Source organism: Fukomys damarensis, unplaced genomic scaffold (assembly GCF_012274545.1).
Source record: "Fukomys damarensis isolate Sample0158 unplaced genomic scaffold, DMR_v1.0_HiC HiC_scaffold_23, whole genome shotgun sequence".
In the NCBI taxonomy this organism is placed as follows: domain Eukaryota; kingdom Metazoa; phylum Chordata; class Mammalia; order Rodentia; family Bathyergidae; genus Fukomys; species Fukomys damarensis.
This window is the reverse complement of record NW_022900935.1, coordinates 44709122-44734329: the sequence shown is the minus strand read 5'-3', so window position 1 is coordinate 44734329 and position 25208 is coordinate 44709122. Positions and strand designations below refer to the sequence as shown.

At 52.2% G+C, this 25208-nt stretch overlaps 2 protein-coding genes across 2 annotated transcripts in view; both read right to left on the bottom strand.

Moving 5' to 3' along the window:
- Positions 1-25208, bottom strand: part of Morn1 (MORN repeat containing 1) — a 53400-nt gene that overhangs the window by 7742 nt on the left and 20450 nt on the right. The window contains exons 9-12 of the mRNA XM_010627890.1: positions 12739-12862; positions 12161-12357; positions 2070-2203; positions 1920-1987 (exon numbers count right to left, since the gene is read on the bottom strand). Coding sequence (XP_010626192.1) covers positions 1920-1987; positions 2070-2203; positions 12161-12357; positions 12739-12862 — 523 coding nt within the window. The remainder of the gene's footprint in view (positions 1-1919; positions 1988-2069; positions 2204-12160; positions 12358-12738; positions 12863-25208) is intronic.
- Positions 10178-12150, bottom strand: LOC109118169. The gene is made up of 2 exons (XM_019207972.1): positions 10429-12150; positions 10178-10256 (listed from the first exon to the last, which is right to left on the bottom strand). Exon 1 carries the CDS (start codon positions 11799-11801, stop codon positions 10812-10814), a length of 990 nt encoding a protein of 329 aa, XP_019063517.1. The 5' UTR covers positions 11802-12150; the 3' UTR covers positions 10178-10256; positions 10429-10811.

Sequence of the window (25208 nt, the reverse complement as noted above, 5' to 3'; positions counted from 1 at the left end):
AAAAAAAAAAAAAAAGACAGTGCTGGGTGCCCTCTGCCCACTTTGCTCCAGCAGGACGAGGTGCCTATTTCATATAGATTTTCTGGCCAGAGACACCAAGCTGCGCCTGTGCTATGAGAAGTCCCTGCTGCCAGCGTCACAGGGAGGTGTCAATCCTTCCCCACTCACCCACCCTACTGTGTGCCACCTCCCACGGCGCAGTGGCTGTTCACATGGCAGAGCTAAGTGAGACTTGGTTGGGGTACCAGCAGGCAATGGGCAGCAGGGCCAGGGGGCACCATGCGTGCTGCCTCTGGAGCCATGTGTGGACGTAGAGCTATTTTGAGGGCCAGGTCATGTCCATGGGCCTCACCTCACGCCCGGCCAGGTGGGACCCCAATAGCAGAGGAAGCATTGCCTGCCCTTGGCCTGGGGGACCTCCCAGGAAGGCTGGGCTCTGCGCCAGCTGGTGACTGCTGGGCCATGTCCTGAGACCTCTCAGCCAAGGTGGGGCAGCCCAGGTCCTGTGCTGGTATGGAAGGGTTCCCATTATGGCTGCAGCCCAGCTGGTATCTGGGGACATCTGACCGCTCGTGGCTGGGCATGCAGTGTGGGCACAGGGAGCAGCGCACACTCCCACCTGGGGAACCTGTCTCCGCAGCCAGGTGCGTGCCAGCTGCCCGAGACTCCAGCCAGCCATGGACAGGGTTGGCCTGGTGCACTCACAGGGACTCGTGACAGGCTTCTGTCTTCGGCTGTCTCCAGCAGGGCAGGGTGGTGGGAGGATAGCTGGCAGTGCCTCGCTGGGCTCAGGTGGCCTCGGGGCTGCACCCCAGGGCTGAGCGCCATGCTTTGCCACAGGGCGAGGCCAGAAGGCTGTGGGACCTCAGGGCTCTGGAGGCTCTGAGAACCTGGTGATGGCCAGGGGTTGGCTGAGGTCAGGGTTTGACTGTGAATGTTCAGATTCGTCTCTCATTGTGGCCCAGCCACACCAGAGGGGAGCGCAGCCCTGGAAGAGGCCTTGCTACAGTGTCTCTTCTCAGTCTCCATGCCCAGGAAACAGGGCCCGGGTGCACTGGAGAGAGGCTGCAGGACCCCAGAGCTCCCAGGGAACCAGAGATGCACAGAACTGTCTTAGACCCACCAACTCTGACTCCACAGCCAGCCTCCCTCAGGTCCCAACGACCCGTCTGTGGCACCTGGAGGCTCCTTTGTTGGCCAGCCCACGTCCTTGGGAGGAAGCTGCTCAAGCCAGGTCGGGCTATTCCTGGCAGTGACTGTGGCTGGATGGGGCCCAGCACTGGTCACACAAGGGCATCTGGACACAACCCTGCCCCTCCCGGGCCCCAGCTCATCTCTGGCTGTCTGGCCACTGCTCCTACAGTGTCCTAAACACAAGTTCTACCCCCGAGACAAGACAGCACCTGGCAGGCAGGTGGCGAATGGACACCACCAGGGACACAATTCTTCCATGACCCACGGGCCAGTGCGAGGGGCTGAGGGCTGGGCATCCTGCCTTGTGTCTCTGTGCCTGCTGCTGTGTGACATGCAACTCTTGGATGCGTCAAACTGGATTTGGTTGAGCAACCGCCAAACTCTTGAGTCCCAGTGCCTCAGTCTCCCCCTCTGTAAACAGGACCAGTCATGGCCCCTGGCATATGTGTGCTCAGGCACCATCGGGCCAGAGCGTGGGGAAATATGACCAATGTGGGAGGCCCCCAGGCCCACGACTCTCCCTCTCATCCTCCTGCACACTGCCTGGGTGCTGGGTGCAGCGTGCTGGGGCCCCCTGGGGCCACTCCAGCTGCTAGCCTCCAGGACTGGCCCCTGGGGCAGGTCCCTTCCCATGCCTCCTGTGGCCCTCCGGCTGTCACACATGTTGTGAAGCATGGTCAGTGCCTAGTGCCCCCAGAAGGCTTGTGAGGAATCCAGTCTCCTACCTGCTGCCGTGGAAGGTGGGCACCATCTTGGCTCGGCACAGGCCGCCCTCTTGCTTGCTGTCAGGCTTCTAGGAGGTCAGGGTGGGCTCAGTGGGGCTGGCACAGATGGAGGGGCCAGGCCTTCCCAGCCTCCCTGGCCTCCGTGCTCACCTGGCTGGAGCTGCCCAGGGCTAGGAAAGCCTGGAGGCTGGGCGGGGGTGGCCCCAGGAGGACGTCTGCGAACTCTGCATGACCTTGGGTCACGTGCCGGTGGTCTGCAGGGCACGGGGGCTCCTGTGCCCTGGCTGAGCAGGTTCCCCCAGAAACACAAGAGTCCAAGTCACCAAACTGAATCAGCAAGGAGAAGCATGCTGCTGAAGCTGCTCTCAGAGTGCAGGTGGCCAAGAGGATAGGGAGCAGCCCCGGGGCACTGGACATGCTCAGGAGGCTGAGCCCGGTGGAGGACGGGCACTGTCCTGAGCACTCCCCCAGGCTAGCCTGAGTATAGACAGGGCAGCGTGGATGGTGTAGTATAGAGGGGGCAGCGTGAACAGGGCAGTATTGAGAGGGCAGCATGGACAAGGCAGCATGGACGGCATAGTATAGAGAGGGCAGTGGGGACAGGGCAGCACGGATGGCATAGTATAGAGAGGGCAGTGTGGACAGGGCAGCGTGGACGGCATAGTATAGAGAGGGCAGTGTGGACAGGGCAGAGTGGATGGAGCAGGCTCTGTAGCAGGTGGGTTGTGTCCACATTGCATCACTGCCCCAGCTCCTCCTCTGGGGTCCAGTGCAGCTCCTGGAAGCTGTGCCACAGGGTTAGGCCCTGTCCATGTAGGCCCAGCTGCACAGGGGTTGACAGAGTCTGCAATGGACAGGCTCAGCCCTTGGGATCGGCTGGGGGAAGAGGGGGCGTCTCTCATCTGCACCTTGGATGGGGCCGGGGACAAAGCATCAACACTCTCTGTGGTGACAGAGAGGCTGGGTGCAGCCTCGGGAGGATCAGAAGCATGGGCGAGAGTTATTTCCCCCGGAGGCACCTTCATTCACCTCATGGTGCACTATAAAAGAGAAGTCCTTCCCTGGCAAGGGCATCCCCAGCGAAGTCCTCCTCCCTCTCCCTGTGCACTCGCGTGTGAGCAATGACAGAACCATGGCTGACAGCGTCATTTCCAATCTCAACCCTGCGGCCTCTTATGGGCTGTGGGTGCCAACGCCTGGCGCTCCTGACCCCGGAGCCAGCTGAGCCTGGTGGGGTGACCACTCCTGGTACCCAGCTGGAGTGCTGAGGAGGTAGGTCTGCCCCAGCTGGGCAAGTTTAAAGCCCTTTGAGCTTCTCACCCAGGCTGGCCCAGTCCTGATGTGGAGGCACAGGCGGGGCAGCTGCCCACCCACATGTCCATGGACAGCAAGGACATTACTGTCCGCCACGTCTGCTTGGTGGCAGGGGACCAAGTGCTGGGACTTGGGCTGACCCTGGATGCTCCGCTCCGTTACTCCTGGCCAGGGTGTGCCATGATGAGGCTGTGTGGACAACCAGAGACCCAGCAGGACAGTCCAACCCACCCAGGACAGCTGCCCCACCGTTGTCACCTCCCACCCCAAAACCTATGGGGACCTGGCCCAGGACTGGGCATGAGGCCCCAGGTTGCCTGCCTGGATGCCAGGCCCCTACAGGGACTTCTGATTGTGCCCCATGATGGGCACTCTCCCCTCAGGTACTCACGCCAGAAGCTGGGTTGAACCCCACTCACCCCCCATCTCCTTGGCCCCCATGATTTGTGCTGCATAAGTCAGAGCAGGTGTGGGGGTAGTGACACCAACTCTGCCTTCAGATGATGGGAACTGAGCATGGCCCCAGCTGGACCAGACAGGCAGCTCGGCCAGCCTGGGTCCCCACACACCAGCTGGTCAGGGGTTGTTCAAAGCAGGGTGTCCAGACGGGCCACACCATGTGTCTACCATCCTGTCCTTGGAGCCCCAAGACATAGGGGCATGGCGTGCAGGGGTAGCACCCTGAAGCCCCCAGGTATCACCCTGCAGGGCATGGGGACACAGGGGCACGGAGGGGACATGCTGGTACTGCTCTCCTCACACAGTGTGGGGCAAAATCCCCTGAAGGAGCTGTGTGCCTTAAACCCCTCACAGATGATGGCCTTGCCCCTGGGCATCCTTGGTGCTTGCTGACCCCCTGCTGCTGTCTGGGCTGCAGCTTCTCCTCTTTCCACCATAAATACTGTGTTCACCCACTGACCCAGCTCCTGTCCCAGGGGGATCCCAGACCAGCAGGCTGTCACGGGAACTCTAGGTTCCAAACCTGACTCCTGTCCCTTCAAGATGCCCCCTCCAGGGCCAGGTCCCCAAGTCTTTCCAGGTCTCCTGTCAGGTCTAGATCCCCACAATGCAGCTGACACTGCTGGGTCCCAGGCCCTTGGATGTGCTCTGCTCCTCAGCCCGAGTCCTGCCTGGCATGGGGCTGAGACCTGCCTCAGCTGACCTCAGGGCCCTATCCTACCCAAGGAGCCCATGAGGTCACAACTGTGTCCCAGCCCCTCTTCCTTGGAGCCAGAAGCCCTTGAGTGTCTCCCAGCCTGGCCCTGGCTGCTGCCTGTCCCGTCCCCAGCTGGGTGTGCATCTGGCTTGTCCCCAAGGTGTCTGGGTGGATGTCATGGTGCCCCCCAAAGCCTTCTTCCCAGGGGCCCAGGGCAGATCCTGTGACCCCTGGGGCTCTCCTGGCCACCCACCCCTCAGAACCCTGGTCCTATCAGGCCAAACCATCAAGGAGAAAAGGCTAAGTCCCCCAAAGGCCCTGCAGTCCAGCTCCTAAGGGAAGATGCCGGTAGAGAAACCTTCGGACAAGGCTGGCCACACTTGGAAGTCCCTACCGGCCTTCAGCCTGGGCGGGGGACACTGCAGGCCTGTGGGGATGGGGCTCTGTGGCTGTGAGGCCGGGTGCCTGCCCCTGTGACTGCAAAGCCTTCCTATGGACTCTAATTCTACTACTCACAGCTGTACAGGTAAGATAAAGGTCGCAGTGCCACCCGGGAGGGGCTGGGAGTGCGGACAGCCTGACCTCTCCAGGAGGGAAATGTCAATTAATCATCTTTTTACAGCCAAGCCAATTAGACTCCCTAATCACCTGTGTAGGACACTGAGGTGGAAGGTGGAGAAATCACTGGATAAACAAGGCCTTGAGGGCCGGTGGCACCGTGAAACGGGTGCTGTGAGCTGGGACCTGCCAGGAGGTACCCGAGCTGCAGCCCTAAGTAAATTCAAACAATAAAATGTTATTGGCCCCGTGGGGCAAGCAATGGCCTTGCTGGAGGTGACCAGACACAGTGCGTTAGTCTTTGGCAGCAGCCCCATTAGCCAAGGCGCTGGGCCATTAGAGGCTGGCAGCAGGGGCCAGGGATGGCGGAGCCCTGTCCCCCGGATGCACATGTGCAGGACTGGAGCTCTGTGAGTGGGAGCTTCCAGGCTGGGGCTGGCTGGCAGTGTGTAACAGGGATGGAGCTCAGTTCCCACCAGCCTGGGGCTGTAGGCCCATACTCCTGATGCTTACAGCCCCATCTGCCCAGGGTCCTTGAGTGTGAGGAAGCCGGGGGCCTCCTGCCCCCAGGGCTGCACCCACACACATCTCCCTCTGCTGAGGCCAGGCTGGCACCCTGAGCCTCTGCAGCCCACTTCTCATCTCCACATGCCACTGTCACCAAGCCCAAGAGCTCCCCTGGCCGCCTCCACATCCAGGCTAATTCGGGGTTCCCTGCCCACACCTTGCCTCCAGAGCCCCCCAGCCAAGCTGTTTGTACACAGTGCAGATCAGCCAGGCTGGGCCACCACGTGGGGTTTGCTGTGAGCCTGTGGGGACACTGTGGCTCCCAGGTCCCTGTTCCCAGTAGGCAGCCCGAGTCTCAGTGGTGCCTGGAGCCTGAGACCCCGCACCTGTCTGCCAGGCCCAGCCTGTCACAGGGGTCATGGCAGCTGACAGAGATGGAGGCCATGGGGTTCTGAACAGATGCCATGGCCAGCGCACACCTCCCGAGGCCTGGGCACCCATGTGGCAGGCTCAAAATGGAGGCCTGGGTGGGCAGCTGAGGGTGAAAAGGCAGGTACTGCCCAGCCAGCAGGCAGTGGGCTCTGAGGCGGCCCTGCCCCGCACGTCAGAGGGACCCCTACCCCTGCCATGCCCACGTCCATCTGAGCCCGCCAGCTCTACACACAGCTGAGGGCCTGAAAGGGGCCAACTCTTGCCAGGGCTCAGGCAGCCTCAGCCAGGTCCAGCGGGCTTGGTTGTAGGGACAGAAGGAGATCTGAGGGAACTGGCACCACTGGCCACAGGCCCAGGCCCAGTGGTGCCAGGCAGCCCGAGGAGGGCCGCGGGAGGGAGCAGCAGAGTGGTGAGCACTGGCCTGGCACACAGGGCCCTGGGCTCTAGTGCCAGCACACACACACACACACACACACACACACACACACAAACAGGAACCCCTCTAATCTACAGAAAAGTGGTGGTGTAGCACACCCCCCAGCTGATGGCTTTTGGCCACGCCCAGGCCCCTTCCCAGCCCCACGGCCAAGGGGAGCAGATTTGTCTGCTCTGGGCTTGGTGGTCCCTGCTCAGCTCCCAGCAGAGACATAGGTGTCAGCGTCTTCACTGTGTGCTGTGCTCCTGGTTTCTGGCATCCTCCGCAGGGCCCTGTTGCCTCTGAAGGTCGCAGGCCAGGCCTTGGGGTCCCTCCACTGGGCTTGCTGAGTCCTATGAAGTCATGGGTGGTCGAGGTGCTGCTGGGGTGCCTGCCCTCCAGGGCCACCCTGTAGAGGCCTCTACCGGACTCCTGGGGACCCTCTTCCTGAGCCCCATGGTATGCAGCAGCCCTGCTGCGCTCCGAGCTTGTCCGGTGGACCCTGTTCCCATCACCTGCTGTGTTTGAGGCTCACACTGCCCCAGGCCTGCGGTGGCCGGAAGCCCTGCCTTGCCTATGACAGATGCTTTGAGACCCACAGGTCCCCCTTGGGGGACCCAGGCGCTGTGCCAAGCCGCTCCTGCTGCTGGGGTTGCTGCCCAGCTACCTGGGAGCTGGGGGGTGGCACAGATGCGCATATCAGGTCAGTGCTGGTCTGTGATGCAAACGCAGCTCAGTATACCTCAGGTGCAGGGCTCTCCTCGCCACACTTCCGTACACCCTGCCCCAGCCTCATTGGTTTCAGGGCTGAACCGCTTTGGACAGCAGGGGGTTGTGGGGCCAGGGACAATTGGGAGAAGAGAGGCCCCAGGAAGGAGGGGACAGTGGGACACTGTCAGTCAGGGGCGGTGGCACTGTGGCAGAGCCACTCCCAGACAAACCTGGGCCACACAGAGGGGCTACTCCAAACTACAAACATGGGAGCGTGGTTATCCCACACAGCTGGCTGAGCCCAATCACAGGCCGCCTCCCGGCCACCTTTCTGAAGAGGGGGTAGCCCCTATCCGCCCCCACCCTGCCCCACACACCCCTGCTGCACTGGGACAGAATTGCACCAATATCTGAGCGAATTTCCGTTTTTATCCAGTTTTGGCATTGGAAGCAACACGATGTCTTTTTATGCTGTATTTTTCTGGGACGTCCCCTCTGCATGAGATGATTCCTGGAAAAGGAATTTATAGCACAAACTTCCTTTTAAAAATATGGCTCTCTTGTGCTGCCCTGCCATAATTAGCTGTAGACAATTAATATTAAAGTGTGGTATCGCCCCACGAGGCGCTGAAATCTCCAGGAACCCCCCACTTTTATTGGCAAGATTGAATTAGCGGCAGAGGGCACCTTGATTTTCTAAATCATTTTACAATAATGGCTGACTCTTCCTGGGTCCCATCTGATGATCGCTCAGATCCGTTTGCCCAACACATGAAAAGGAGAAACCACTCAGGCCAGTGGGGGAAACATTCGAGGGCAGGGTTTCGTGCAGTGGGAAAAAAGAGAGAAGAAAAGCAATGTGACCTTCTCTCCCTGCTGCGGCTCTGCTGGGTCCCCAAATCCGATGTGCAGGGACTGCCAGAGCCGGGCGCCCACATGGGTGTCGACATTGTGGGCACCTGCCCCGTGAGTCAATGGCTCAAATTACTGGGGCCAAGGCAGACGCCCCACTAGGAACGGGTGCACAAAGGCTCTGCTTGCCAAGCCGTGGGTGGGAATCACAAAAGGTTAGGAGACTAAATATAAAAATCTTCCTGAATGTGAAATCAGTGTGCTTTGTTGCCGAAATCAGGGTGCTGTAATTTATCCAAAATAGGGTTTGGAATATCTGGCGATGGGCCACGTCTGGGAGGTTGTCTTTTCCTCTCCACGAAATGCAAATCGTCTATTGTAAAGTTAAAACAAATATTTCATTCATATCAACAGGAGGATGGAACATGGGTTTTGCAATTACATATGACCGACATGAGGCCTCTCTCCATCCAACTTATTTGTGGAAGTGAAAACCGAGTTTTGGGGGCTCTGTCTCCTGTCATGGGCCTACTCCAGTGGTACCGGAGACCCTGTGTCTAGGTCAGCTTCGTGGTGATCAGAACCCGGGCCCCGGGTGGCTGTGGCACCTCCTGCTGCCACCCCTGGCACCAGATGGCCATGCCCCATCCAGCCTGGCTGCTGTCACCGGGCTCAGGAACATGGTGAAACATCGCTAACTGCTCAGTGCCCGCCGCCCGCTCGCTTTAATTTTAGGTCTGACTCAGGCAGCGGCTCTCTGTGGGAGGCCACCCGTTCCGCCTGCGATCCATCAGCTGCTGACGGTGCCCTGACGACAAAGGCCCCGGGGCTCAGAGGTGTGAGCCTGAGGGTGCTGGGTGTCCACGAGGTCGGTCCTCACATTCTGCGGCGCCAACTCCACCGACCAGGAGCAGGGCCGCAGGTCAACCCCAGCCAGGCTGAGCTTAACACGTCAGGGACAGGCATGAGCCATGGCCAGGCCTTGCTTGCAGTGGCTTTGTGGACCTGTGAGCAGGGTCATGGGGTCACAGGTGACCACCTCAGTCGGGAGGCAGTGCAGGGCTCAGTCTCTGGCTCCCACAGTTCTTGTCTCTGGATACTCACGCGCTCACTGGACAGGCCCAGGTTACTGTACCTTCCTCAGCAGAGACAGCCAATATCTCTTCTCCCTTTTTTCTGATAGCAAAAGCCTGTTTTTGTAGGCACGTTGCACTTTTTACCTCCATGTGGGCAAGTTCTGTTCTTTAGGTTTTACCTTCCTGCCAGGTGGAATAGGCATTTGGTGGCTAGAGCTTTTGTAGCCACACAGGACCATGAAGTCGTACTGGAAGATGAGAGTAGCTGAGTAAGTAGCAGAAACTGGAGTCCACAGTGATGGAGGCGGGGGCCTCACCATCCCTCTGGGCTCTGGTGTCAAGAAGCAACATCATGGGGCTGAAGCCACTTTGCTGTTTGCTGAAAGGGAGTTCTATGTACATAGTCTGCCTAGGATAAGAGAACACTCAGCAGGCACTGTGTCAGCCCTGAGCCACCTCAGGTCTGCTGGCCAGGGACTGAACGGTGTGGGGCAAGGCCCATCCTGGCCTGCTGTTCCTGGTGCCTGGGTGAGGGGTGCTGGATGCACAGTTTCCGCAGGTCTTAGGTCCCCCACACACAAGAGTCATCCTAAGTGGGTCCGATAGGGACAGCCCGTCTGTCTGGCCTCACATGGTGCTCTCTGGTGAGCTGACTTGCTCCGGTCATCGGCCCTGCCCACACGTGGGTGGCAGGCTTGCAGGAGCGACATCATAGGCGTGTGGGTGCCTGGCCCTCTTCTGGGGCATGGAGCTGCCCAGCCTCAACTCTCAGGCCCTCAGCCATTCGGGGAGCCGGTAGAAGGATGGTTCCCTGCTTGGCTGCTTCTGGTATTTATTTCTCTGCAGAGCTGCTTCAGATTCCCAAGTTCCATGTTCTTCCGGCTGGCAGAGGAAGGAAACACTGAGGCCGCCTGGCTGGTCAGGGGCTCCTGCCGGGTGCTCTGCACGGGGCGGAGTCGGCCTGCAGGAGGGGCGGGGCTGTGCTGTCTGAGCTCTTTCCTGGGGAGCAGATGGCTCCGAGCTGCCTGGAAGCCAGGGCTGCTGGAGCTGGGTCCCTAATGGGGCTTCCTGGCCCACAGTGGATCTCCGGGCCAAAAGGGATCAGCGGCTTTTCAGTGAAGTGTATTAATTGTCTTGCACTCTCAGGTGGCTGCTGTCCTCACCAGGACAAAGCTGAACCTCATCTGAAGGGTGCTGGGTTGGACGGGCATAGGTGGGAGCCCGGGCTCTTTTTTGGGGCAGAGAGAGGGCCCAGGTCTCAGCAGAGCCGTAGAGAAGCACAGGGTCCTCGCTGTCAGGTGCAGGGTGGGCTTGCTCTGGGACAACAGGATTGGAAGGAAAATTTATTCTGAATGTCAGAGGAAGACAGTTTGGTGGGGCCATGGTTTGCAAGCAGGAGGCTGCGTAAGTCCACGTGGGGCACATGAGAAAGAAGAGTGGACAGGAGAGAAACCTGCATCCCCTGCATGTCCCTCTGCCAGGCGCTACCTGCTGCCTGTGCTTGCGCTCTTCCTGCACTTGAGGTGCTTCCGAGCTCGCTCCATTCTTGTCTGGGCTTGGTGGGTGACTCAGTTGCCATGGTGACCGGCACTTTGGGGGTGCTATGGCTCCACACTGCTCAGAGCTTAGCCTCCAGAGGGGCTGAGCGTTGGGCCACCTGCCTGGCTTCGTAGCAGACAGGTCAGGCCCTGGACAGGACAGAGCATCTTGCCTGTCCACTGTACCCGTGAGAGAAATCCTCAGGAGGAGCCAGGGAGCACCGACCCCAGCAGCTGCCTCCTCAGTTTGGATGGACAGGGCAGGAGCCTCAGGGGTCCCTGCCTCCAGACAACAATAGCCCAGCCCAGGGGATGGGGTCATCTGACTTCACTTCACAAAGAGAGAAACTGAGGCACAGAGGTTGTAAGGGTTAGGAGAGTCTGCCCATGCACCAGACTGGCAGTGGGTGCCCTCCCAACAGAGAACCCATGCCCTGTGCCCCAGGAGGGACCCATGCTTGGTGGCCCTGCGGGCCCGAGAGGCTCCCAAATCCAAGTGACAAGGCCCAGGCTGAGCCCCTCAGGGCCCTTGAGGGAGGCAGACAGTGCTGGGGCAAGGCTGAGGGCTGCTTCCCTGTTGGTTTCCATCTTGACCTTGGGACTTGGCTCTGAAACTCCAAGAGGAAGGTACAGTGCCCAGCGAGTATTTTTATGCAGAAACACGAGGCCCACTCCACCAATGTAACGTGATATTGCTGCTGTAAACTGTGGAAGGCAGACAAGGGGATTGGACCAGGTCCCACCCTGTGCCTGAGACCAGGGAACCTGGCCACTTGGGGCCTGCAGCCCACAGGAGGGACCACAGCCATTGTGCTCTGTGTGAGGAATAATCCATCCCCTGGCTGCTTTTCTCAGGACTGTTGTGTAGACAAATACTGAGGAAAGCCAGCCTCCCATAAGGACAGACCTGCCCACCTCCGGGCTGGCCGCTTGCTGGTGGGTTTCTGGGATGGGTGGATCCCAGCCACCGAGGCCAAGATGCCACCTTGATGTCCTTCTCTCCCCTTTCCCACCATGTGCCCAGTGACCACCAGCCCCTCTGGCTGCAGAGAGGGCTGCATGGCCCTGATCAGAGGCCTCAGAGGGCTGACCCACAGCACCACTGAGGCCACGGGCACTGGAAGGCGCAGCAGCAGAGGGCTCTGAAGGAGGACATGGGGACCTGGGCTGCAGGAGGGCTTGGGCTACCCAGAGAAAGGGCTCGGGCAGGAGGTCAGATGTGCTGCAGGTGAGAGGGGTGCTGGGAGTCTGTGGTAGGAACCAGGCTCCTGTAAATAGAAGCCCTGGTGGGAGGGTGGGCCCGAGACTCAGACACCTCTGCATTGAGCAGGGGCATCATCCTGCCAGGCCTGGCCTGTCTCACTGCATAGAAGGTACCTTGCTCCTGGCTTTGTGTCTGCCGTGCACTAGCTCTCATGTTGGCCCGGCTTGGCTCCTGGCCTGAGAGGCCATACAGTTTGTGCCCCCGAAGGGAGAGTACAGTGCTTGGATCCCACTGTGGGGCTAGGGCCTGTACCCAACCCATGCTAGGCCACCCCACCACCTAGGCGGCTTCAGCGGGCCAGGAGTGTGTAGTCATGACATGGGTTTCTGGGCCACCTGGCCACTAGCCCCCTCTGCCTGCCAGCTGAGGACCGACTGGCCTGCTCCCCACCTGGGCCCATCTTCCTGGGCTTCCTAACCTGCTGGTTTGTCCCTCCACTCACTGCGAAGGTGACCGGGGGTGTCACCCTGGCCATGGACAGCCCTACAATCCAGTGCAGGGCCGGGCTCTCCCTGGAATGGTGGTGAACTGGTCCCAGCACGTTCCATGGCAGTCCTGGGCCCCAGCTGAGTTGAAGCAGGGCAGGACAGGGGGTAGGAGAGGCACTGGAACCCACTGCAAGGAAATAGAACCATGGTGGGACTGGGGAGGCCAGGCCAGGAGAGTCTACACCCTAAACAGGCTAACCTGGGCCCAGTTCCCAGAGGCCAGCCTCTGTGAGGCGTCAGGGGCCACTGTCCAGCCACTTGGGGGACTGAGGGGTCATCCACTGCCAGCTATCCCACAGCTCAGCCTGGTTGCTCTACCACGGCCTCCACCAGCTGTTGCAGCCTTCGTTTCTGCCTCCCTGGGCTGGTGCTGGTCCTGGGGTGTGGATGTGAGAGGGTAGCCATGGCTCAGCCAGTGGTGGGAGCCCCAAATCCATCCCTCCTCACCACTGGAGACACCTGCAACCCTGTCCCCAGTGAGTGGCACCCCAGCATCACCCCTACTCACAATGGGGTCTCGAAGGGTTTCTCCTCATGGCCCTCCTCTGCCTTGAAGAAGCTGATCTCGGAGAGGCCTGGGAGCTGCACGTGTCTGACGCCCGCTGAGATCCGCAGGACCCGGCCGCTCTCGCCTTCCAGGAGAGAACCAGGGACTGAGTCCAGAGCTGCAGAGCTGTGGACCCACATAGTGGCTCACAGAACCTCGCTTGGGATGGGCCCTGTGACTTCTGCTTGTAACTCAGCATGACCACGGTCAGTACCTGCCAGTGGCCTTGCCCTGGGAGCCTCAGTCAGTGGTACCCCTGATCTACCTTGAGCCCTGGACTCCAAAAGCCCAGCTCTGGGCCCCAAGGGCCCAATCCACCTGCACTGGCCATTCACCTGCACTCGGGGTCCTCACTGTACCAGCCAGGGACCTGAGTATACATGGTGAGGCCTCTTTTCACTGTGGTCCTCATCACCTGGAGGGACCCTGCTGCTCTTCCTGCCATCCTGACCCCAAGGACAGCCTCAGCTGCATTCCTCACCCCCGTCTGTACCTACACAGGGCTTGGCACATGCCTGGTGCCCACACATGTCTGTGGGCGGTACATGTCTCTAGGCCCAACTGCCAGGCACAGACGCTCAGAGCCCACTGCCCTTCCCCCTGGGGACCTGGCAGAGGAGTGCCAGGCAGCACATGGGCACAGCATTGCATGGTGGGTGGAGGAGGGTGGCTATGCCCGAGTGGGCAAGGAGGAGGGGAAGAAGAGCCAGCTTGAGACTCCATAGCCAATGTGGGCTCAGGTCTTCCAGGCCCAGAGGAATTGGAAGAAACCAGGTTTCTACAAATGAAGGACAAACACGGACCAAGCAGCAGACCCAGGGCTGAGCATGAACTTCTGAATGGAAGAAATGGAAGTGAGGAGCTCCGGCACAGCGCAGAACACAGGAGCTCAGACTGAAGGCAGAGTGGCAGGGTGGAGGGCGCCTGGGGCTGCTGGGCTCAGAGGCCGGGAAACTCCAGCCTGGGGCTCTCTGAAGGCCTCACTGCAGCAACGGGAGGAGCTGATCCTGGACACAGCTCTCCTCCAGCCCAATGGAGGCGGAAGGAGTGAACTCTGCCTGAGGGATTCAGCTCTGTCCAGAGCAAAGCTTGGGAACATTTATAGGAACACAAAACGTCTGGCACCCGGCAAGTTCAGCTTACATGCCTGGCACCTGGTTGAGGATCACCAAGCATGGGCACCAAGCATGTACAGCGGGGAGAAAAATGGGTGGGCTGAAAGCAATGTGCACCTGACACCAGGCGCTAGGATCCAGGTCAAGGGTGCTGGACAGTTACTGTGGCCACTGTTTGCTGTGTGTTCAGCAGTGAAGCAGATGCGGATGGTTTAAGAAAAGATCAGAGTCGAACTTCGGGGGATGAAAACTAATGTGAACGTTATGGTTTCAATCAGGGGTGTCCCACAGAGGCTCGCGTGTGGATGGTGAATGGAGCATGGTGCTATCTCCACTCACCAGAGGTGCCGCTGGGAGGCAGGGCAGGCTGGATTCAGGCTGGGGCACAGCCTGGAAGGGTCCCCTTCTCCAGCTCCTCCCTTCTCCCTTTACTTCCTGATGACCATGCCCTGAGCAGCTTTTCCTTGGCCTGTAAATCTCAGCACTCTGAGAGGCCAAGGCAGGAGGATCCAATCCTAGCCTGGGCAATTGTCTCAAAAAATAAGTAAATAAAGGGCTGGGAATAGAGCTCAGTGAAAAGGCCCTAGGTTCAATCCCCAGTACTGCAAGAGGGAGAAAAAAAATGTTAAAGAGTGAGTTCTACAGGTACAGGAAAAATGGTACCAAGTGAATCTACAGCAGGGATGAGAAAGCTGGCATTAATAACTACGGGTAAATGGATACTTTTCCTGTTCAAAAAGGTAAGTGGCCTTTTCAACAAAAGTAACATTGAATCTGGAGTGTATACATGAGTATGGAAGCCACCTGAAAGTATCTGTGGTAAGTTAGAGATGTACACTAAAGGGCCAGGGATTTAGCTCAGCAGCACAGCGGCTGCCTGGCAAGTGTGAGGTCCTGAGTTCGAGCCCCAGTATGCCCCCCAAAAGATGTACACTAACCCTTAATGCAGCCCCCAGACAGCAAAATGTTTTAACTGATAAGTCATAGACACAATAGAATCATAAACTCAAATACAGAAATAGAGTATATGGGGGAGACAGCTGAGGCAGACTAAAAAAACAGCCAAGTGGTGAGTGGATTTTCTGCTGCACTAATCATCACTAATGTGAATGACAGAGCCATTTTCGTGAAAAGGAAGAGGCTGTTAGAGATTAAAGAAAAAAGAGCAAGACCCACTCTATTCCACCTGCAAAACAACACTTTAATGTAAAGATACAAACAGGTTTGAAAGAAAAGACTGGATAAAGGCACAGCAGGCATCAGCAGCCACAGCATGAGTGCTGCTGCATGGAGGCTGTGGGAGGTGGATGTTGGCATTGGGGCTACCAAAGAAGGCAACTCCACAGGGACAGGGTACTGAGACGGCACAAACCCCAGAGTTTATGCTTCATGACACATGAGGCCAAGGAAGAAATGGAAGTGGAAACAGACTCTCAGTCACTGACAGAACAAGCAGACGTTTGGAGCAGGCAAGTGGGCACCAACTATCCAGCATACTGGAGAACACAGATGCCTCCACTGGACTGTGGAGCATTTGCTAGATGTATAGCACCCTCTAAAAGCTTTCTAAGACTTCCATGAAGATGGCAGAGTGGTGAGCAGCAAAGAAGCCTCTCTGAGACTTGGTGTCCTTACACTGGAATACAGCTGTGAGAGGAGGAGAAGGAGGAGGGAAGTGGGTCCAAAGACCCAGGAAGGCTCTGAGGTGAGAACTGAAGTCTACAGGGAGAGTGGAGAGAGAGACTTTAACAAAGAGGAGTGAGGTACCGGGCAGCACTCTCTCCCAGAACCTGGGCTCTCCACGAGGAAACAGCAGGCCAACACTGCAGACATACAGCAACTACTGATGGCCCCAGAGCCCTCCACAGAGAAATGCACCAGTGGAATGGAGCAGTGGATAAACTGGACTGCAGCAGCTGGTGAGTTATCTGGGTTCAGACCTCACCCAGGAGAGGGTGACTGGCTGGTAGCCATCTTGGAGAGGGGTCACCTGAGCTCGGAACTCAGAGCAGCTGTGGACAAACTCCATCCAGTGGCTCCTGGTGTCTCGGTGTGGGTGCTGAGTTCAAGTCAACAGGAGGTCAGGGAGCAGAGTTCAAGCTGGCAGGAGATATATAGACTATTGTGGGATCATGGAATCTGGTTCCACCCTATAGCCAGAAACCAGCCTGAACATCAGAGGAACTAAAAGGGAAGGCAGGCTGGGATTATCCATTACTCCACTGTGAAGCTGTAGCTAGCTGGCTGGGATTAATCAATTTGGCTCTGGACTCTGTTTGCCCATATTGCCTAACAGGTGACAGCAGAGACACACCTTGAATTGGATGGATTTTAGGGGGGTACCCAGGAACAAACTTGGGTCCTTGAGCTTGTGAGGCAGGTGGTGGAACCACTGAGCTAAATCCCCGGCCCAAATTGGATGGTTTAAAAAAAAATCTGTTTTTCCTCCTTTCTAATTCTTTTTTTCTCTGTTTGAACACAGTTTCTAGTTTTTTTTTTGTTGCTGTTCTGTTCTTGTTTTTACATTTTTCCCTTTTCTCTTTCCCACCTGTCTTCTTTACCAGCCTCCTAGAGTTTATCCCCCAGCCTTGCTTCTGACCTCTTCCTCTTCTTTTATTTCTATTTTTTACTCCCTAACTCCTTTTAGGTCTTCTCCCCTATGGGTAAAAAAACCAAATCAAGGGCTATAATTTGTCATTTCCTAGGCTGTATTTGATGCTATTATTATTATTATTTTGTACTGGGAATCATGGGATCTTGTACTTGCTAGGCAGATAAAGGGCCACTGAGCTAAATCCCTGGTAATACTACTGTTATTGTTGATTGTACTACTTTAGCCAAGGTGACAAAATTGTGCTAATCAGTTTTTCCACCTGGTGTGCCAAGACTGAGGCTGCCTAAGGGTCTTAAGGAAAAAGGAAGACCTATAGGCCAGTGCCAAAGAACTGGCAGCTAGGCAGAGTAGGCAGAAACTTCTCATCTCCAATAAATTGAAGGGATAGGATCCAGCAAAATACTCAAAACCCAAAAGCCAGCTACACCTGGAAGATGCTTCTGAGAAGTAGTCATTTCCTAAGGATTCTGAATACTGGCAATAAAGCTACTCGCCATAAGCAATTTATAAGTATCAACTCAGGAATCAAATAAAAAAAAATAGAAAATGAGAAGACACTTAAGATGCAACATGGGCTGGGGATTTAGTTCAGTGGTGCTGCCACCTGCCTAGCAAGCACAAGGTCCTGTGGTCAATCCCCATACCAAAACAAACAAACAAACCAAAACCAAAACCAAAACAAAAAAGTGCACCCCCACAGACTTTCAGCTCTCCAAAGGCAAACCCCCAGGGCAATGAGGTGGTACAATCTGAAAGCCACCCACCCAGACTCTCTGCAGTGGTAAAAACAGAAGTAACAAAGCAGATGAACAAGGCTCTAGAAAAAATCAAAACAAAAATAATTTCCCAGATAACTACAGAGATGGTGACCAGAATGAAAGATACAGATAAGAAAAGAGAGGAGCTCCGGAATGTGATGAAGCCATGAACGCCCAGCATAGGAAAGAAATGGAATCCATGAAATAGATTCAAGCAGATAACCAGGACAGGATTGTGGTTAGCAACCAGGAAGAGAGATTTCTTAAAAATAGCAAGGGACCATGAGAAATCAATTCAGCAGTTGTTAGATGATGCAAAAAACAATATAACATTTATTGGAGTCAGTGAAAAAGCAGGAGATAGCATAAATGACATAAAAAATACCCATTCTCAGAAGTAACGGCAGAAAAGTTTCCAAACAGGGAAAAAGAATCTGACATACAGATTCAGGTAAGTGAGGCACCCAGGACCCAAATTAGACATGAGAAAAAAATATCTTCCCCAAGGCATATAATAGTCAAGATTCTAGAAATTCAACACAAGAACAGAATATTAAAAGTTGTTAGAGAAAAGAAACAAATCACCTGTAAAGGAAAGCCCATCAGAATCACAGTAGACTTCAATACAAACTCTCAAGTCAAGGAGAGCTTGCAGTGAAGTATTTCAAGCCCTAAAGGAAAACAACCTCCAACCTAGACTGATGTATCCTGCAAAACTATCCTTCAAAATTGATGGAGAAATAAGATACTTCCATGACAAAGAGCATCTGAAGAAATTTATGACCACCAAACCAACACTCTAAAGTGTTCTAAAGGATATTTCAGAAAGAGACAGTAAGGATTACAGTTCTGTGAACCCCAACAGAATGAATTCACTAGGCAAGGCAAGAAATGAAACAGAAAAGGAAAGAAGGAAGCCAACAGCAGGAAAAATAACATGACAGAGATAAGATGATACATATCAGTTATAACCATCAATGTTAATGGTCTTAATTCACCAATCAAAAGAAACGGACTGGTAGAATGGATCAAGAAGCAAGATCCAACAATATGCTGCATACAAGAAACACATTCAATTGAAAAATTCACAGACTGAAAGTCAAGGGATGGAAAACAATATTCCACATGACAGGAAACTGGAAAAAAGGAAGGGTAGCTATTCTATTTGTAGACAAAGTGGATTTCAAGCCAAGACTGATTAAGAGAGACAAAGAAGGTCACTACATCCTGGTAAAGGGAACAATCCAAGAAGAAGATATAACAATCTTAAACATATATATGCACCAAATAGCAGTGCACCCAACTATTAATGGACACAAAAAATCATATCAGCACTAATACAGTTGTAATGGGGGACACCTCAAAACCCCACTGTCACATATAGACAAATTAACTAGACAAAAAATCAACAGTTAAATATTATAATTGAACCACACTTTTTTTTTTGTTTATTTGAGACAGGGTCTCACTGTATAGTTGAGACTGACCTGGAACTCACTATCTAGCCCAGGCTGGTCTCAAACTCACAGCGATCCTCCTGCCTCAGCCTCCTGAGAGCTGGGATTACAGGCGTGTGCCACCACACCTGGCCTGAACCAATTTTGAACAAATGCACTTAGTAGATGTTTACAGACTGTTCCACCCCACGACATCAGAATACACATTTTTCTTAGCTGCACATGGGACTTTCTCCAAAATAGATAATATACTAGCTCATAGAACACACCAGCAAATGCAAAGGAACTGAAATTATCCCATGCATATTATCAGACCATAGTGCAATGAAATTGGAAATCAAAGGCAAAAGAAACCACAAGAACTTTGGTGCAATGAAATTGGAAATCAAAGGCAAAAGAAACCACAATAACTTCATAAACACATGGAAATTAACACCTTCTTGAATAACCAAGGGGTTACAGATGAAATTAAAGAAAAAAATGAGGCAATTTCTATAATTAAACAATAATGACAATACAACATACCAAAACTTATGGAATGCAATGAAAGGAGTCCTACAAGGGAAATTTATAGTGGTGAACTCTCGTATCAGGAAAAGAGTGGGCTCAAATAAACAACCTAATGTTGAACCTCAAGCTTCTAGAAAAAGAAGAACAAGTCAAGCCTAAAGCTCATACAAGGGAGGAAATTATAAAGATCAGAGCAGGAATTAATGCAATGTAGGCTGATAAAACAATACAAAGAATCAACGAATCAGAGTTGGTTTTTTGAAAGATTAAATAAAATTGACAAACCCTTAGCCAACCTCATTAAAAAAACCTCATCAAAAGAAAAGGCTCAAACCTGTGCAATTAGGAATGAAAAGGGTGAAATCACAACAGACCCAGTAGAGATCAAGATCATCAGTACTTACTTAGAGAACCTCTATTCCAATATGATAGAAAATACATAAGAAATGGACAGATTCCTAGATACATACGAATTACCAAAATTGAAACAAGAAGATATAGAAATTCCAAAGAAACCAATGAAATTGAATATGTACTTTATAAACGACCAACTAAGAAAAGCCCAGGTCCTAATGGATTCATTGCTGAATTCTACAAGAAATTTAGAGAAGACCTGATGCTACTACTCCTCAAACTTTAATGAAATTGAAAGGGAAGTAATACTCCCAAATTCATTCCTGGAAGCAAGCATTACCCTGATTCCAAAACCAGAGAAGGATCCACTGGTGCAACCACTGTGGAAGTCAGTGTGGAGATTTCTCAAAAAACTGAAACTAGAGGTTCCATTTGACCCAGCTATACTTTCTTGGTATCTTCCTAAAAGAATTAAAAGCATCAAACCACAGTGATATATGCATACCCATGTCTATAGCAGCACAGTCTGTAATAGCTAAATCTTGCAAACAGCCCAAATGCCCACCAGCTGATAAGTGGATAAAGAAAATGTGTTTTGTTTTTAATACAATGGATTACTACTCTACCATAAAGAAGGATAAGCTTCAGACATTTATAGCTAAATGGATGCACCTTGAGACCATACTCTTGAGTGAAATAAATTGAATACACGTTTAAATACCGCATTGTTTCTCTGGTGTGAGAAACTGAGTGGAATTGAGGACTGAGATATATAATGGATGTTGGGAAATGGGAAGAAAGTGTTCAAATGGGAAGGGGAACAAGGGAGGGAAGAGGGAGAAAGGAAGGAAGGGACAAGAAAAAAGTGAAAATAGAAGGAAAAAATGGAAACAAAAGCTTCTGTACATAGGGAGGGGAGGGGCTTGAGGGGGAGAATGGGTTACTAAAAAGAAAAAAAAAAGTAAACTACCATTCAATCCCTTTCACTTTCAAAAAAAAGTTTTAGATTTTGAGTTTCAGAATTTTGGATTAGGCATGCTCAACCTATAAGAGCAAAGGCCGACCTCACTGGCATTGACAGAAATTCCACACGTCAACAGAATTCACATTCTTCTTAAGTGCATATTGAGCATCCAAAACAGACTATGTTCTGACCCATAAAGCAAGTCTCGATGAATTTAAGAGAACTTAATACATACAGAGTATGACTAACAGCATGGAATTAAATTAGAATTAGTAACAGAGTGAACTCTTGGAAGTCCTCAAAAATTTGGAAATGAAACAAATAACTCATAACTTCTAAATAACTCATGGGTAAATAAAATCAAAGGAGGAAATAAGGAAATACTTTTAATTGAATGAAAATGAAGATACAACATAAGAAAACATGCAGAACACCATGAAATTGGTACAGAGGGGGAAAAGAAACCATAGCAGTAAATGCCTATATTACAAAAGAAAGGTGTGAAATGAATAACTTCAGCTTATACCTTAAGAAACTCGAAAAAGAGAGCAAACTAAATCTAAAGAAAGCAGAAGCAAGGAGACAGTAAGATCAAAATAGAAATGAAAAGAGAAAAACAAGAAAGCAGAAATTGATTAAACTAAAAGCCGGGTGCTTATCAATAATTTTGATAATCCTGCCAGGGATTTAGCTCAGTGGTTCCACTGCCTGCCTCACAAGCACAAGGTGCTGTGTTCGATCCCCGGTATAAAAAAAGATGCTTTTTGATAACCCTTAGCTATATTAGTCAGGGAAAAGGGAGAGAAAACACAAATAACACAAACATTATAGACTTCGGATAACACACATTTGAACTAAGGTTCACTCAAGGGGAAACAGCCTGCATAGGCCTACACTCACTAAGGAAATTGATTCATAGTTAGAAATCTTCCCACGAAGAAAACTTTATGCCCAGATGAGTTTTGCATTGAATCTATCAAACACTTCAGAAGGAAATAATACTACTTATCATAGACTCTCCCAGAAAACTGCAGATGAGGGAATCACCCCCAACTCATTCTCTGAGGTTAGCATTACCTGGATATAGAAACCAGGCGAAGAGCTGTAAGAAAACCTGAGACCAGTGTTTCTTATGAACAGATGAAAAGAATTCTAAATAAAATTTTAGCAAATCAAGTGCCAACACAATCCACTGTGTGAAGAAGAATCTTTTTAACAAATGGTGTTGAGCCAGCCAGACCCTCTCCTTACAAAGCACAGAAGGCCACCTCCAAGTGGGCCATGGGTTTCAATGTAAGAGTGAAAATGATAGAATTCTTAAAAGAAAACACAGGGATAAATCTTCATGACCTGTTTAAGCCAAGTTGTCTTAGATATGAGACCAAAATTCCTTTCATTTTAGTGTTTTTAGGCTTTTGATAAACTGGATTTCAGAAAAATGGTCTTTTGTATTTCAAAGGATACCACCAAGATAGTTCACAAAATGGGAAAAAATTTGCAAATCAGATATCTGATAAGAGACTCAACTCTAGAATATATAAAGAACACTTGATGGTTCATAATAAAAATATTAATCCAAGTTTTGAGATGGGCAGGAGATCTGAATAGATACTTCTCCATGGCAGATACACCGATGGCAAATGAGGACAAGAAAAGATGCCCAGTATCATTAACTTTAAGGCAAATGCAAATCAAAACCACAACAAGGTGCCACTCCACACCCACATGGGTGGCCACAGTGAAAAGACAGATAATAAGTGCCAGCGAAGAGGCAGCAATCAGCACCTGCTGCAGGGAATGTGCTAAAGCAACTGACAGAAAGAAAGAGAACATATTCAGATTCAAAGGGAAGAGGTAAAGCTGTATTTATCTGAATACAGTGTGACCCTATGTATATAAAAAGTCCCAAGAATCCTCAGAAAGACTGGCAGCACTAATAAATGAATTCAGCTAAATCAAAGGACATAAGATCAATATATAAAAAGTAATTGTAGCCCAGCAATTTTCAAATGAACTTATGCACTCCCAGAAGCACAAAAAGAATATAACAAATAAATTCACCAGTTATTTTAATAAACTAATTGTGCCTAATAAACTAGGTGCCTAATAATACATAATGAATCACTGATGATCTGTTAGTAGACTTAACAGAAGCATTGCAAGACTTTGCATGGAAAATAACAAACACCAGTGAGGGAGAGCAGAGCTCTGCAGGAGTGGAGAGAAGCTTCGTGTCGTGATCTGGGACACCCACTGTCACTCAGATGGTGACCTCCCCAGGGCCCACATGGGACCCCGCTCAAACCCCAGCAGGCTTTCTGACTGTGGGAGCACAAATGGACAAGCAGAGCCTACGGTTCGGATGAAAATGTGAAGGTCTCAGCACAGCCAATGCGATTTTGAAAAGAACATGGTTCTCTCAGAACAGGAATCTCTCATTGCAAAGCCTGCTCAAGGGTGTAATGATGAAGACAGTACAGGACTGGCGTGGACCTGAGTCTAGGGTGTGAGGTTGGGACCAAGAGCCCAGGCAGGACCCTTCCCCTTGGGTGAGCTGGCTGAGCACGGTGCCCAGGCAGAGGAGGAGGAAAGAAGCCTTTCCAGCAAGGCACTGGAAGGTGAGCTCAGGTCTTGATCTTATCCACAAAAATTAGCTAAAGTAGATCACAGACCTGAGCACAAGATCTAGAACTATAAACATTCTACCAAAAAACCCAGGACAATATCTTTGTGAACTGTGGTTAGGCAGGAAAGTCTTAGGTACAGGATCAAGCTGAGATCTATAAAAGGAAAAGTTGGCAGGTTGGAATTTATCAAAATTCATAAGTTGCGGGAGGGATGGTGGTATGCCTGCAATCCCAGCTACTTGGGACATGGCGGTTGGATGGTCATGAGTTGGATGCCAGAGGGGCAACTTGACAAGATCCTGTCTCTAGATAAAAGGGCTGGGGTTGTAGCTCAGTGGTACAGCATTTGCTTAGCACGCATGAGGTCCTGGGTTCCATTTCTAGCACCAATCAATCAATCAATACAATAAAATAAAACTTATACTGTGGATAAGACATTAAAAAAATGAAAACATAAACCAGACATGGTAGTGCATGCCTATAAATGTCAGCATTCAGGAGACTGAGACAGGGGGCCTGGGAGTTTTAGGCCAATTTAGTCCAGATAGAGACCCTGACTTAAAGAGTGAAAACGAAAATATAAGTCATGTGCTATAGACTGCAAGAATATATACATTTGCAAAGATATGTTAGACTGAGGACTTGTAGCCAGAACACACAAAAAGCTCTTATGATTCAAGAATAAGAATGCAAACAGCCCCATTTTAAAAATGAGTAAACAAAAATTTTTCCAAAGATCTGCGAATGGCCAATAAGCACATGAAAGATGTTCAGTATCATTTCTTATTAGAGAAATGCAAATGCAAGCCACAAGGAGATCCCACTTCACACCCATGAGGTGGCTGCCACCAAAGCGCGAAAATCAAGTGCATGTGAAGGCAGGGAGTATGGAAGCCCACACACTGTGACAGGACTGAGAAAGGGCCCATTCTAGAAAACAGAACAGTCTGAGCCCGGCTGGCAATCCCGCTGCAGACATGTACCCAGAAGTGAAAACACTTGTTTACACAAACACGTGGCTGCACGGTTTGTAATAGCCCAGAGGATAGGAGCTCAAGCGTCCACTGGCCAGTGAAGCACAAGCAGAATGTGGCTTCAACAGGGTGGGACACTACTGCTCAGTGACGGGGGTGCCATGCGCACTGCAACACGTGAGCTCCCAGAAATCATGCAAGTGAGAGAAGGGAGCTGTCACACTGGTGCACACCTGTCATCCCAGCTCTCTGGAAGGCTGAGGAAAAGGATCAAAAGTTTGAGCCCACCCTGGGCAACTGAGTGACTTGGAGAGACACTGTCTCAAAATAAACAAGGGCTGGGGATGCAGCTCAGCACAAAGGCCCTGGGAAGAGAGGGGAAAAGATCTCACCGTTGTGAGCAATGCTGAAAAGCAAATCCACAGACAGACAGATGGACGACAGGCGAGTGGCGCTGGGTCAGGGCTGGGCCCTTGGCAGCAGGAGTGTGTGGAAAGGGGATTGTGGTGTGCTGGCGGCTGTCTGAATCCTTAGCTATTAAAGGCCATGGAATCACTTAATACAGATTAATTTCACGGTATGTAAATGATGTCTCAATAAAGTTGTTAAACCAGTTGTGACTAAATATATTTGATCTGTGCTATACGCTGTGGCTCCCCAGTCGAAGCAGGTTGGGCCAAGGTGAATTTCTGTGTTGGGAATCACACATGAGGTGGGAGGGTTTGGACACAGTGGGTTCCCCAGCACCGTGGCGGGTCTCCCCCAGTGAGGAGATGGGACTGCCCTCCGCAGCCGAGCTGACAGTGTCCTTTCCATCTGCTCTGAGATGTGTGCCTGAACTGCTAGAATGCACACATGTACACGTGTGCACACACACACACAAGTATGTACACACATGCTGCCTTCACCAGCCGGAGGGCTCCGGTGCCTCCTGTGCCTTCCACCAGCCTCAGGGCACCAGGGCCTTCTGTACCGAGTCCCTGGGCACTGGGAGCCACCGAGGTGCACTGTCTGGGCCTCTGCTGCCCAGGAGCCCCTGCCTGCTGGCCTCTGGGAAC

What these genes read in the sequence shown, in the direction of transcription:
- LOC109118169 (XM_019207972.1), bottom strand. Translation starts at nt 11,801, where the DNA reads ATGCAGAGGTGTCTGAGTCTCGGGCCCACCCTCCCACCAGGGCTTCTA.